The sequence below is a fragment of the Genypterus blacodes genome, unplaced genomic scaffold (genome assembly GCF_046128005.1).
Source record: "Genypterus blacodes isolate CSIRO-AG114 ecotype Tasmania unplaced genomic scaffold, CSIRO-AGI_Gbla_v1 ptg000055l_1, whole genome shotgun sequence".
NCBI lineage: Eukaryota > Metazoa > Chordata > Actinopteri > Ophidiiformes > Ophidiidae > Genypterus > Genypterus blacodes.
Genome location: NW_027466867.1, coordinates 6592449 through 6607109, shown reverse-complemented (window position 1 = coordinate 6607109; position 14661 = coordinate 6592449). Strand labels below are relative to the sequence as shown.

General features: G+C 47.3%; 1 protein-coding gene across 2 annotated transcripts in view; it reads right to left on the bottom strand.

Moving 5' to 3' along the window:
- The window catches only part of tanc2b (tetratricopeptide repeat, ankyrin repeat and coiled-coil containing 2b), a 108658-nt gene that overhangs the window by 40295 nt on the left and 53702 nt on the right, over positions 1-14661 (bottom strand). For both annotated transcript variants that reach the window (XM_076151821.1, XM_076151822.1), the window contains exon 5: positions 12876-13055. In XM_076151821.1, coding sequence (XP_076007936.1) covers positions 12876-13055 — 180 coding nt within the window. The remainder of the gene's footprint in view (positions 1-12875; positions 13056-14661) is intronic.

The following is a 14661-nucleotide window of genomic DNA, read 5'->3' as shown; positions in this document are numbered from 1 at the left end:
ACACGCACACACAGACACTTGTCAACTGGAGGTAAATCCCCTCTGCGGCGGCAGGGTTCAGGCAGACTAAATCCCGGGGACTTGGGTGCAGCGGCAGTGTTGTCACCTCGTGCCAGGCTGAGGCTGCGTGACGGTGTGATGGATGGCGGCGGGCGAACCCACTCCTCTAATGAGCTTAGGAACAAATACATGTGGTCTGAGAGATACTTAGACCGTGTTGTGGATGTGCGAGTGTGAATATGAATATGCATGCGGCATGTATGCGAGTGTACATGTGAGATTAAGGCGTGAAGGGGGATGTAAAGGAGAGAGAGTGTGTGTTGACAGCCGTTACACTGAAACCACCATGTGAGAAACTATAAAGCGGCTCTGACTGTCAGCACATACACAGCCTTTGGTGGAACGACGTTTCAAGCAAGCCAAATACTGTTACTCTGAGTGCTGTGTGTATGATAAAGACAATCTTACACACACACACACAACCTGGGTTTGAACAAACATATGCTAACATCTTAGAAATGAACTGGGAACTCCACCGTGTGATGCAGCTTCTGGTTTAGTGCTGATGAATGAACAATAGAAGCAAGCAAAAGGAGACGCTCCTGCCGTACTGTCTGTCTGTTCCACTGTCTCAGTTACATATGACCTCCGGCACTGACACAAAGACACGGGCGCCTACACACACACATCCGTGCATGCACACACACACACACACTCGACAGTAATGTATGATATACATTAGCCCAGCTGTCTACAATCCAAGCCAAGCTTAGAGAGAGAGAGAGAGAGAGAGAGAGAGAGAGAGACGTGGCCCTGGTCACTATGGCAACAGCAGCGCACAGGGGGGGAAACGATTCCTGTCCACCTTGCCGAGGTGGTGCTAACACAGCAAGAGGAGGATTACACTCCAGCTAAAAGCTACAAGGTCCCACACACGTCTCCTTATCTGTAATCAAACGCCTAACGACAGGACCGGTTCTCCATCTTGTCCATTTAACTTGAGGTAAGGATCCAAAGGTGCAATCTACATACAACACATTCTCAAGGTAGATCGAAGTTTATTATAAAGGAATTTAACAGAACTTCTAATATGATAATGTATGAGTTTCTATGTGGTTTGTCTGATCATACTCCGTCTCCTTTTCTTCTTCTTCTGCACTTGGTCTATTTTCCTACAATATTACAAATTCATGACAACATACGAACCTGTGTCTGACAAATCTCCTGGACCGGAACGCCGAAGTCAAAGTGTTCCGTGTTAATTTCACCCTGGAGGCTTGTTCCCACAGCGCATATAATCCGGCTCAACAACCGGCGGGATGAGTTTGAGCACAAGTCTTGTTGACTTGTTGGACCAAAACTGTGCCGAGCAGATGTTGCTGTTGAAACGCGAGCGAGCGGCTGAGTCACAGCATCAAAACAGAGGCTCGCCGGGAGTCCATTAGCTCCACTGCCTCGCCCTCTTTTCTGTGTGTGTGTGCGTGAGAAATTGTGCACACACAAAATTGTGCACACACACGCAGAAACACACGTGTATACAACATTGCAAGTGGGTGTGTGTGTGTGCTCGGCAAGGTAATGCACACGCAGAATTCTGGAGGGCAGATGATCTGAGCTCTCTCTCTCTCTCTCTCTCTCTCTTCTCTCTCTCTCTCTCTCTCTCTCTCTCTCTCTCTCTCTCTCTCTCTCTCTCTCTCTCTCTCTCTCTCTCTCTCTCTCTCTCCTCTCTCTCTCTCTCTCTCTCTCTCTCTCTCTCTCTCTCTCTCTCTCTCTCTCTCTCTCTCTCTCTCTCTCTCTCTCCCAAAAAGCTTATTCAATAATTCATATTACCCTTTCATCTTTGAATTAGACCAGCGGCCCAAGCATCCACTGATAGGACAACAACAAATGAGCAAAAGAGCAGTCTAGAGACTAAAAGATGAAGTTCATTCATCAAAGAAGACAAAATCTCCAGCTGCGGAAGGAGAATCGTGCTACGAGATGTTTTACCAGCCTGACAAAGGGGACATGGTTACTGCATCACTCCTGGCTTAGGTTATCATGTGTAAGCCATCGAGACTGACAAGGGGCATGTCATGCTGTCTGTTGTGTCTCATCTTCCCAGTATACTATAGTAGGGTGTGTGTGTGTGTTGCGTGTTGGCACATTGTCAGTCACAGTTGCAGAACTTGAGCCACAGTGGTGCTCCAGCCAGTTGGAGAGTACGAGGAAATCAATGCAATCAATGTTTTTGCACATTCAAATATTGCAAAGGTTCCGAACTAGACCCCTGAACGAAAATGAGAACATGGAAGCTGAAACACGTAGCTGAAACACAACGGCACCTTTACCTGCTCTGAGCCATTCTGTACATTCTCCTTTTGTCCATACTGCAGGTTTTCCACTCTGTTAAACAAGCATTCACTCCTGAACGACTCTGCTTTCATGACTCAGCTGCAAAAATCAGGCCGACCGACACTAACAGTAAACAGCCCCGACACGGTGACCTTTCCTGTCTAACGGGCCTCGCTCCTTCCAGTGGCTGTGAGGTGACGCCGAGGGGGGGAGGGGAGGGTGTGTGAGGCCGTGAGCCTTTCATGTAACCGCCATACGAAGGGAGAGACCTGCAGTCAAACAGCCTGAGGACACTGGCACAGTAGAGTAAACTACAACACTGCTTTAAGAGAAAATGAGAGTGACATAACGGCAAAGAACCCCCGCTGGGCTCAGTGGACTAAAAATAACTACTGTAGGCTGCCTTGACCTCCGTCGCAGCTGGAGTTCAGCTAGCTTCAGGAGATATTTATAACTGACTGGCAACTTGGGGGCCACACCCTTTACCAGTTGGGAAGATCAGGACAGCTTTGATGTTTCCCTGCTGTCGCTTAATCGGGAGCTTTAAAATTAAACACACAATGGACGATACAGTGCTTACATGACTGATCCAGATGCTTCTAATGACCTCAATTCACGCAATTCATTCATATCTGACAAAAACTGGAGGCAAATATCACTATAAAGAACTGTTTGACTCAATATGATGAACAGAAATCTAAATATTGCAGTGTGGTTTTCAATACTATAGTATGTTGCATAACATTGATATTGAGATAATTCTGCAATAAATACCACAATATTAACTTTGCCCCGCATCACTCGCACCTCACAGTAGTTTACGGCGCAGAGAAAGTTACAGCAGGCTGAGAAGTGGCGGCGTTTAATCCAGTCACCGAGGCTGGTGTCAGTTTGCAGTCTTGTGCAAAAGTTTCAGGCACACACAGACACACACAAGAGACACACACTTTCTTTCAACCTCTGGTGTGAGAAATGTCTGCTCAGCTCCCTACCGTCACCATTTGTCACGGAAAAGCAGCGAGTTGTCGTATGTAACGCTTGGAAATCCCACTGCTCTGTTTTGTAAGCAAATCATTATCAAACGCTATTAATAGCACACTGCGGGTTTCTCTTTCCCACTCCGAAGCCTTTATTTCCTGAAGGCCTTGTTGTACTGGTAAAGATCCAGAAAATAAATCACCTATAGAACTTCTAAGTGAGTCAATAATACATCTCTTTAGTCATGATAAACGTTATGCCTTATTTCACAGTGGAGAAGAGTGTTCAGAGTTGAAACTGAAATATAGAATTGGGTTTCATCGGCAAAACAGTGTTGCTGACATTGTGAGTTCTCATAATTACCGACTGGAATTGTGCGCTTAAGAAATATAAATTGGTCTGGCAATGATTCCTCGAGTCATTATTATCAAAAGACTGGGATGTTGAAATAATTTTTGCAAGCTTGTCAATTAAACTTTTGTGGTATTTTAAGGTCGAAGCCGTAAAATCTGTCAAAATGGGGATTTCCATTTCGTGAGCATCAAAAGTGCTTCTCACCTCGTTGACCACATTTGTGACGAAATCTCCTGTTTAAGTTCTTTGGTTGGCCACCGTCGCCTCGAATGGAACTTTTCTAATACGGCGCCATTATTCTGATAAATATTTAGATGTGTTTCATAAAAAATTAATTTCCTGCACACAAAGACGAGAGATGGAGCTGAAACGGCCGGGGTCAACGCCGGTTACGTTTCTTGAAAATAGATTGCGCCCTCGCCCGTTTTGAAAGCTTCCGGGAGGATTTCTAATTGCAGAGTGCAGTTTATTATTTGGGTTTTTAAAAAGTGACAAAGGCGATGCGAGCTGACTTTAAAGAGCTTGGTCAGAATGGGATCAAGAGCACAAGAGGATGACCTCATCTTGCTAATGGCTGTGCTGACTCCCATCTTCTCCCGTCATATTAAAAGATATTATTCCAGATGGTGGAGGTTTATGGACTGGGGGGGCAGCTCAGTATCTGGCACAGCAGACTTACACGGGGGCAACAGTTGCTGGTTCACCTGGCTGGCAAAATAGTTGGAACATGACTCCTAATTAGACTCCTGTCCTAACCTTGTGCACCAGGAGACAAAACTAGGGGTTTTAAAGGATGCAGATGGCCAGATTCACACTTCTACATGACAAAGAAGCGTAGAACAACCTTTCTTTTCTTGTGTCACTAGGGCAAAACTCTGCCCCGCCGCCATAGTCACAACCTTGTTTCCATAATCTGCACACTGGATTATAGTTTGGAGTAGTTTGTGTCATGTTAAGTGGCCTACAGTCTCTGGGCACAAACTACAGGGAGGTTTGATTTTAGATTTTCCTGTCAGATTCATTTCATATCTTATTTTAGGATTACAGGCCATTTGTCAAATACACAGTCAAGGGCTTTCAAGGGAGGGAAATTGAGCAATTATATAAATCAATACTACCCTGAACTACTGGAGAGGGTTTATCAGGCTTTATTCTGATGATTTTCAGGTAAGCTGGCTGCAATTGAGCAGCGCTGCACTTCAAAGGCAGGTTTAACTGACTGGCACTGCGAATGAAATGAGATAGTATGCGCGGAGACACAGTAGACTGTAACACAAACAACTCAAGGGAAGAAGCGGCAATGAGAACAAACCTGGATGGCATGTCAGCCGAATACAGCAGCCGGGGAAAGACTAACATTGTATCTATGCATTCTGGCAGCTCTGGTTCAGCCGATGTCGTCTCCACACCTGCTCTGGATTCCTTTTTAAGCCTTTGTAGCTTTGGCAAGGAGAGTTTCTGACCACTAGTTGTGCTGCAACACGACGAGTCAGTGAGCAGATGAATGACGGGGAACATATTGGGGCTATTACAGCACGTTTTTACTGTCAGGAGCATCAATATGATGGGATTATTGCAAATATTTCCCAGGAAGAGTAAACACCTGCCAACCTCCCTCTCTCTCCCTCTCTCTCTCTCTTTCTCTCTCCCATTCAGACAAGAAAATTGAGAACTCAAATTAACGTGATCATATCTATTATTCATGGATATCAGTTTCTCTACAAAATGTTGATTTGTAGGTTGATTTGTTTGTGCACCGTGCGTATCCGTCAGCATGCATATCGCTCCGCATTCCCTATCGTTCCAGGTTTGGAGGACATTTAAAGGCAGGTGCTTGTTTTTAAAGCGAGAGAACGGGACACATTGGACAGCCACATTCTGAGAAAGCCAAACACCGGACGATCCTGGCAAACCTCAAGGCGCTTGGAATGGATCTGGCCCATTTCAATAATCTGAATGTGCTGCCCAGAAATGTTCCGACTCAGAATATGCAAAGTTGCCTGGAAGATATGTTGACTTTAAGTCTAAAGTTGTGTGCTCCCCCATTTTCTGTTGTTGTTCTGAGAGACTGAATTCTATTTCCTGTAGGGTAGCTGTGCCACTCTCAAACCTGTGGAACCCTGGGCTGAAGTACCAGGAGGACCGAGAAGAAGACCACTTACGGATGTAAACAATGCTGGTTTTGAAGAAAGTGAATAGCTTATGTCAGATAAGCATCTCTCTGTTACAATAAGGCCTCTCTCTCTCTGTGTCATCGTGGGCCTGACAAACTCCCAAACATGTTTCTTTAATCCAAACAACTCCCTTAGTGGTCCAACATCCATGAGCCACTCTCCATGCAGACACACACCAGCACGGCGGTTCTGGAATATACGACTCATTAGGGACGCTGTGTCATTGCCCGATAGGTCCTGAATGACAGCTGACAAGGTAAGCTCATCAAAGCGCTCGCCAGGTGGTGATACTAAGTGGTGTGAAAACTGGATGTGGGTGCCTCATCAAAAAGCATTCACCTGAGACCAATGACAGCAGCTGCTGATGAGGTGCTTGTGTTTTGCTGGCAGACAATGTTATTGAGACATTCTGTTCTGTTCACACACTAGCTAGCGGTCCCCCGAGATTAGGCAGCGAGGCAGGGAGGCAGAGAGGCAGGGAGGCAGGGAGGCAGCCTGCCGCACTCGAGCTGGAAGCAGGAACCACATCCCAGCACATGACGGGGAGGATGCTGACACACACAACAACAAGCTGCTGCTGCTGCTGCTGACTGGATGGTGCGGAGCGAGAGAGAGAGAGAGAGAGAGAGAGAGAGAGAACCGATCCCCCAACAACTTCAACCCATTTACGCAACCATATGCTCCTAATGACGTTTTGCACTTTGGAAGGAAAAGTGAGACATGCGATAACAAGGAGAACAAGCACCATTAGACACCCACAGTTTGTGCTTAGACACATACACACACACTCCAACAGGCACGCACACACACACACGTACTAAAAGACAATTGGAATGCTCACCCACGCTGACGCATGAAACAGACCAACTCGCCATGAAAAACACTCACATTACTGCTCTGTGGTTGATTCACAGGTCCTTCAGCCTACGTTGTCATTACAGCTCAGGCCTTTGACAAACGCATCATTTCATGGGGAGGAATTACTTTCCTGTGCTGCTGTCATTAGCCCAGTGTCGGTACAAACGTCATTCGAGCCAGCGGACGACACAGCCACTCAGACACCGGAGCGACGCGCACCCACACACACACACACACACATACATACACACAATGAGCAAGGAGGTGGAGCGGCAGGTGAAAGGGGACACACACACACACTTAAGCAGGCACATATGAAGGAATGAGACGGGCAAAGAGGGTGTGGCAGCGCCGCTCACCATTTTCAAACCAGATCGCGCATTCCTGTAGGCTGGAGTACGGCACCAGCTCTCCTCCTTCCCCGTCCAGTGACACGAGCAGTCCTTCCTCCCTGAGCGATGACCAGCTCATCAAAAAACAAAAAGAGAAAAAGAAAAAAAAGGAAAAGAAACTAGAAGGAAAAAAAAAAAAAGAACACACCTGCCAAGTGGGCAGGGGAGGATAGGTGCAGGAGGAAGAGGAGCTCTCCGTCTCTCTCTCCTCTCCCGTTTCTCTTCCGCTCCCCCTCTGAGGCGATCTCCACAGGTTTCAGTGGTGATGCTGCCCGTTCAATTCAGTCGCAGTAAATGATACGGAACCAGGCAGATATGGCAGTGACGGGAGGAGCGAGAGCACGGGGGGAGGGAGGAAGAGGAGGAGGAGGAGGAAGGAAGCTGAGATGGAGAGGGAGGAAGAGGGTAGGGAGGAAGGACGAGCGCAGTAGTTACCGTGTCACCGGGGACACGGAGGGACAACAGAGGTGACTCTTCTGTTGATGGGCGGCGCGAGACGACGCCTGACAGGTGAGCCAGACCTTATCCGACTTCAGGAGAAGAGAAGAAGAAGAGGAAGAAGAAGAAGAAGGGAAGTAACGACACCCAGCGTGCGGCCCTGACAGGAGCGGCTGCTTTCGCCTCCGTGACTGCATTAGCGCTTAGCGAGTTATGTATAGATGTGAGAGGCGAACGCTCGCTACAGGAACAGGAGCTCAGGTCTCTCCAACAGATGAATGGCGCAGTGCTGCTGTTGTCAAGGCAACCACAGAGCAAAAGGAGGGGGAGGAGAAGGGTGGGTATGGAGGGAGGGAGGAAAGAAAATGGCATGAGGAAAAAAAGAGGGAGGGAGGATATTATTAAAGGGACACGGTGTTGCCGTTCATGTGTGAAGCTATTGAGAGACATCGGCGCTCAAGTGGGGGGAAAAAGAGGAGAGGTATTATCCAGGGAAAACAGGGGTTTCCGTGAAATTACACTAGTCTCCGCTCGCGCACAGACATCCCCCGTCTGTCCTTGTTTTACCCTTGAAATTGTATTTGGAGAGCTGCAGCCATGTTTTACGTCTATTTAAGGGCTTCGACCGGCAACAACAGAGAGTTTCTAACGCACTGTTTTTGGCTCTGGATGGCGTCATATCCGTGCTCAGAGACCTGCCTCAAAGTGTCAACATCGCGTCTATCCAATCCTCCCTTATTGCGCAACTTCCCAACGCATTTATACTTCTGGAAAAAACACAATCGCTCCGTATATATCTGGCAGTCTGGCCCGCAAATTGTCAACAAAATGCAGTATAATCCTCAGAGATGGAGAGTGGAGGTGGTGATTAGCTTCAGGCGCCAAGACACAATTGTGAGCATAATGAGCCTGTATGTAAAATGCAAATATCTGGAATGTTTAGATTCTTAACTATGAGCCACATGAATGAGACTTGGCAAGAACGACGCTTCTAACAGTGTCAACATTCGCTATCGTGAAATGTTATGAGATCCGTGGAGAAACTGGGTTATGATGGGATAACGCAACATCAATACAATATATTTACATACAAATTCAGTTTGTATCCAGCAGGTTACAAATGCAAAGGTGATGTCATTGTTTAGACTACATGAATTACAGTTTTACCTCTGGATGGAAAGCTTCTCCAGCGCTCATAAATGAAAGCTATCGGCAACAAAGACACTCTGCTGATAGTGTCTCACCTTTCGTCCATTCTTTACCACCTCTGATTTGTTTTGAACAGTTTCTGTCCACTGGCAGTTGGTAGTTTGATATCCGGGGCCCGTTTGACTGATGTCTCAACCGCGACTGAAGTTTCTCCAGCTAGTCAAGCTATTTACGACGAAAAGCAGTTCAGAAATTCCCCCCTTGAAGGCATTGCTCTTCCCTTTCAATTACTCCTTCCTACACTTACCCTTGCCTCTTTATTTCTCACCTGTGACAGTGGGAGCTGGAAATGTCACACGTCCCTTTCATCCGAACAAATCATTTGCCGGGGTCAGCGGTGGCAGTTTTTTTGGTAAGGAGTAATGACAATAATTGAGCAACGATTTTCTGAAGGTTGAGGGGGGGGGGGGGGGTGAGATGTCCCAAATGTCAGCCTTTCGTTTTTGTAATAAGCAACGAAACGAGACGGTGAAACAAACGGGGGTCGCTGGAAAATTCCATATCGCACTAACAGTGACGGTAATTGGCGATGATCGATACAACTCGGCGGTCTTTACCTCAGCCAAGGATGTTACAAATTCAACCAGTGTTTGCTTGTTTAAGCACAGCGGCTGGAAAATTTGAGGGGGGAGCGTTTTGATTAGAATGTTTAGAGAGGTGTGACTTGGGTGGAGATGACTTGATTAGATTTTGAAGCAGATCTGCATCACTTGCTTACTACAAGATGGGGTATTTGTCGAACTTAAAGTAAGAACTTGAGTGTTTCCTATCAACAGATGCAACTTAAATCAGATGCAGATATTGATGAAGATCTGGTGAATGTGGTCATATTTATGGCTACATTCCTGCACGATCAATATCTTTCACACGATCAATTTGAAGGTAATGGCTGTAGGAAGTCTGGTACTGAGCTGGATTCGACGCTTTGGTTCAACCTCATTCAACTATACTCCTAGTGTTGATTGGCAACATTTCAGGGATACATTTCCATAAGCTGATGGAAATCTCCAGGTATGAATGGAGAGACGGGTCGAGAAACCTCACCTGCGAGTTTTAAGGGCAGAGTAGTTGCGGGAGACGTCTCATGACAAGATCGCAAACAAACCCGGGCCAGAGATGCAAAGTGCATCCGCTGGCAGAAACGCCACAGAAAAGGCCTCGTAAACACCTGACTCGGCAGTTCTGCAAAGCGCCGAGCGGTCCCCTCGTTAATCCCGCCGACCGCGTCACGCGACTGAGCAGAGGTGATCTCGCCGCCGTACGCCGACACGTATTTGCATATAACTCTGTTAGTGTAAGTGCCAGAGAGACAATAGATCTCAGATATACTCATATTATCACGATGATTACAGTGGGAGTGGGAGAAAAATTAGGCGACGTAATTAATTCAAGCCTATTCTGGGGTTTTAAGGCTAAATGGAATTCTCTATCTTTAGGTAGCAATCCATGGGGAGGCGGTAATTGTATTGATTGGTGCCATTAATTGGGAGAAGGTGGTGTAATCCGGGGTGAGGCGTTTGCAATAATTCCTTTAAATGTTTCAAAGTGGAGCAGGGGCCAATCAATCAAGCGGGTGGACGTCTCCGCGGTGAGCCAGGCACTCGAGCGCGGTGTTTATTAGGGAACAAATAAGCAATCAGTGATCACAGCTCATAACTACAGTATGATCGGCGGCGGAGATATCACAGTGAGAGCGAGCAAATCGTCGCCACTTGAAGATAGCGGCAAACTAAAAATAGCAAATATAAACACAGCAGTAGCAGCGTATGAGAGATGAGAGGGAGTTTAGCATATTTGATGATATTTTTCGCTGAACTAAGCGGAAAAAATAGAATGTCTAATAGAAATTTGTGTTCACGGCTACAAAAGCGACTCTGAAGTGCGACCTGCAGTGTGTAGCGTTCTCCAATCTGTCTCACAAGTTGACCCCCCCGAGAGCCTCTGTAGCCCCCTGAGAGCCTTCACACAGGCAGAGCGGATTAAATCAGAAACTCATTGATTCCCTAAAAAGGTCAGCGCTTTCATAGCATTTTCATTTTATCACAGCCTTGAGGTTGAGTTACCCGAGTCCTTCCCCCCCCCCACGTGGCTGTTCTGCTTCCCCGAGGCCAATCAGGAGCTTCACAGGAGGGCGAAGGAGGAGGCTGCGGTTGGTGGAGGCCACCAGGGGGGATCAAAGAGCTGCAGCCTTCACACCACCTGCTGTACGCTCTCTAAAGCTCTGCCTTCCATGTCGCCTCCATTCCCCCCTCTACCTCTGCCATCTTTGACAGGCGAGTGGTGGGGGAGGGGACAGGGCATCTGACTCCAGCACACACACACACACACACACACACACAAACACACACAGGCACGGGCACACACATGCTCGGTACCGTCAAGCTGTGCGGGGAGTGGTGCTGGTTCGTATTAATTAAAGGGTGAGAAGCTGAGGGTGCTTGAAACCTACGTCAATCTGGCACCCGTCGCCACTTTGAGGACGCAGGTCTTTTGAGGGACTTGAAGGACGAGAGGGCGCCGTAGGAGACGCGTACGAGCTGTCACAGAACATCACAAAGACCGGTGCGGCAGCGAGTCACGGTGAAGCTCAAACGGAGACACGTGACTGCAAGAATGGCTACTAATCGGTACTGGAAGGCATTTCAGGCAAGTTATGTAACCGTACACAAACAGCTTCGTGGACAAAATCGGATGCTTTCAGCGACTTTACGGTCACAACAAGAATATCCAGCACACAGAGACATAATCCTGGTTGGGTGATGCCAAAAAAAACTCTCACCCACACAAAACACACAAACACTTGATATGACAGTATATGTGCACTTAATGTGGAAAGGTAAAAGTATTTGAGGACAGATTTAAATAAGAGGCGATGGCAATTTCTGATATCCAGAGAGTATAAAAATACAAAGTAGACCTTCTATCCAGCAGCACCTACCTGTCTCTGGAATCATCAGCCCGATGACTGTGTATGACGACAGTGAAGATCTCTCCTGACCCGAGCCGTGGGATGAGGTTTAGGAATGAGACAGCACCGTGCATCAATCATCCGGCTATTCTTAAACAGAGTCCACCTCTCTGACAGCCGTCAAGGTAACAAACAAACACGTATACGGCTACATCTGCTCTAAAATGTGGCATGAAAAGGGAGAAGAAGAATACAAAGAGAACACACAAAGATGGCTGGGCTGTAAGAGCTGTCAGCAGGTGGGAGCAAAGAGTGTGATTTGGCTTGACTGGTGTGTTATGAAATCTAATTCATAAGCTCTGTTCCTCCCAAAACAGTCTCAGCTGGATGTTGACACCCACACACACAGCTCCATGCAGCCGCACGGCACGCCCTGTTAAAAGCTGATGAAACAGAATTTTGTGTGTTTTCCCTTTAGAACTACCAGTCTGGACGACGCGGAGGAGAGCATAAATCATTCTGTATGATGTAAAAATGATGCGCCCTGTGGCATATCAGCACTGGTTAATAGACTGAGGTAGCTGAGAAGCTGGTGCACCCTAGTGGCGACGACTGAATCAAGCTTTAAAAGCCTTTCACTCCCACTCTGGTTTCTATGAGGAGGCTGCACTGATAACCAGTTAAGCGCCGCTGTCAATATTTCACTCCTCATCTTCAAATTCCGGAATAGGGGGAAAAGAGCCAGATGCCTACGCTGCCCGGTCCCAAACCGCAGTTCAACCCCTCAGCGACGTGACACAGGCTCATAATGGGGAGATGACAGGAAATGATTAGCGGTGGGAGGTGTGGAGCAAACCGCAGCTCGCACTCCCGTCAGCTGTTCCTGGCACTGAGGCCTGTCAATTAGGTAGAACTTTGGGTGATTAGCGGAATTGAAAATTGCAGTGTTTGCCCGAGAGCCGGAGCTTCATGCATCTACTCAGGGTGAAGGGGATAAGTAACAGTGTGTGTGATTGCTGAGCAGCGCCCCAGTGGGTTTGGCTCACGGAATTTGTGCGAGACCCCTGAAATAAGGTGCCACGCCTACAGTGCCGTGCAGGAAAGGGGATGTGATATAAGTGCCTGTGGAGGAGGACAGCTGTGGGCAAGGACACACACACCACACATACTTAGAACCACGTTTAAAAAAGGGGGTAGGTACACCGCCCTCGCAGCTGCGGCGCCATTTACCTGTGAGTTTCTTCACGGGCTGCAGCCGCATGCTGATGGTCTGATGGGTGAGCAGCGGGGAGGAGGGCAGCGAGCGCGACACGCCCTCCATGATGCGAATGTGCTGCATGCCCTCGGTCATGGAGAGCGGCGGCACGGCGTAGTCTCCCTCGAAGGCACAGTCGCTGTCTATGCTGCCACCTGCAGGACGGGAGGCAGGGAGAGAGAGAGAATGACTGAGTGAGTGAGTGAGAGAGAAAAGGCTGTTTTGTTTAGAATATTCAGGTTCTCTATTCTGGTTCACCCGCAACAGCAACATATTCTCCATCTCTCCTGCTCTCCTACACTTGATGAAGCTCATTAGGTGCAGGTAGAGCAGGGAAAGACAGAGAACAGGCACAAATCATCATTAAAAACAAATTGAAAAATGTCTTTGATCCAGTCTATAAGATTTCACATTATTCCCTGGTGCAGTGTTGGGAGTACATTACACTGCATATATATATATGATGGATGTGAGAACTCAAATCTAATCTAATCTAATCCATTGGTCTGACCCTCGATTTCGGTATCAGTGCACAGACTAGTATTGACTGTAACACTATTGGCCCGAGCGAGGAGAGAGAGAGAGAGAGTGAGAGAGAGAGGACAGCCCCTGCAGCCAACACGTGCCTCTTGCATTCACGGCAACAATACAGCGCCCTGACCGCTGCCAGTCCCACGGTAACACAACACCGCACGCAGCAGCACGAGCTATTGTTAATAATGGAGTGTTTTCTAACCACCGCCAATGTGTTTTTACAAAGCAAAACAGAGCCTCAATGGCCGTTAGAGAGTATTTGATCATGCATGAGCAACTACTCGCCATTATCCGCCCTCTCTCTTTCTCCCTTCCATCAAAAACCAACAAATTGTGACAACTTTCAGCTTTTTTTGGGAGACTTCGCACACACACACACACACACACACACACACACACACACACACACACACACACACACACACACACACACACACACACACACACACACACACACACACACACACACACACACTCCCTGGTGGACTGATAACGTGATGGCAGCTGTCTGTAAACACACACAACATCCATTTTCATCCATTTTGTGAATCGGCTCCAGGTGAGACCGTGGCTTGTTTTCCCTGCAGACTGAGGTGGAAAACTAACCGGTCATACAGCCGCTCGCACGTCAGCCAAACACACCGTGACATGAAGCTATTAACACACACGATTTCCTTGGGGTGAAGGGGGGAGAGGGGAGAGAGGGGAGAGAGATAGGCTGCTGCTGTTCTGCCAATACACAGGCATACACACACCTTCAAATATTCACTTTACACATGTACACAAATCTCTCACATACACACACACACACACGTCTCTCGGAGAAGGTCCAGGCGTTCAGCGGGGAGCGTCAATGCAGAAACAGGCGGCAGAGGCGACATCAGCATGAACATTCTGCGCTTGTACACAGGACGGAGTGTGAATACCAAGGGGGCACTTAGTATTCCGCTAGCTATTATCAGCTGCCATCCCATTTCACTTTTGAACTAACAACAATAATGATAATAAAAGAGCACTCTGGCATGGACGGACAATCTGCAGTTACACAGACTCTCATCAAAACAAAAGAATAATACTAATTAGACTCATATTTACGAGTAAAAGTTCAAATAGATACAATAGATAGTTACAGAAACGGTTAATGCCTCTAAACGTATTCAATTTATAAAAACTCAAATACATATACCTCTGGAGTGTGAAGTCTTATTTAGAATTTTATATTTCCAT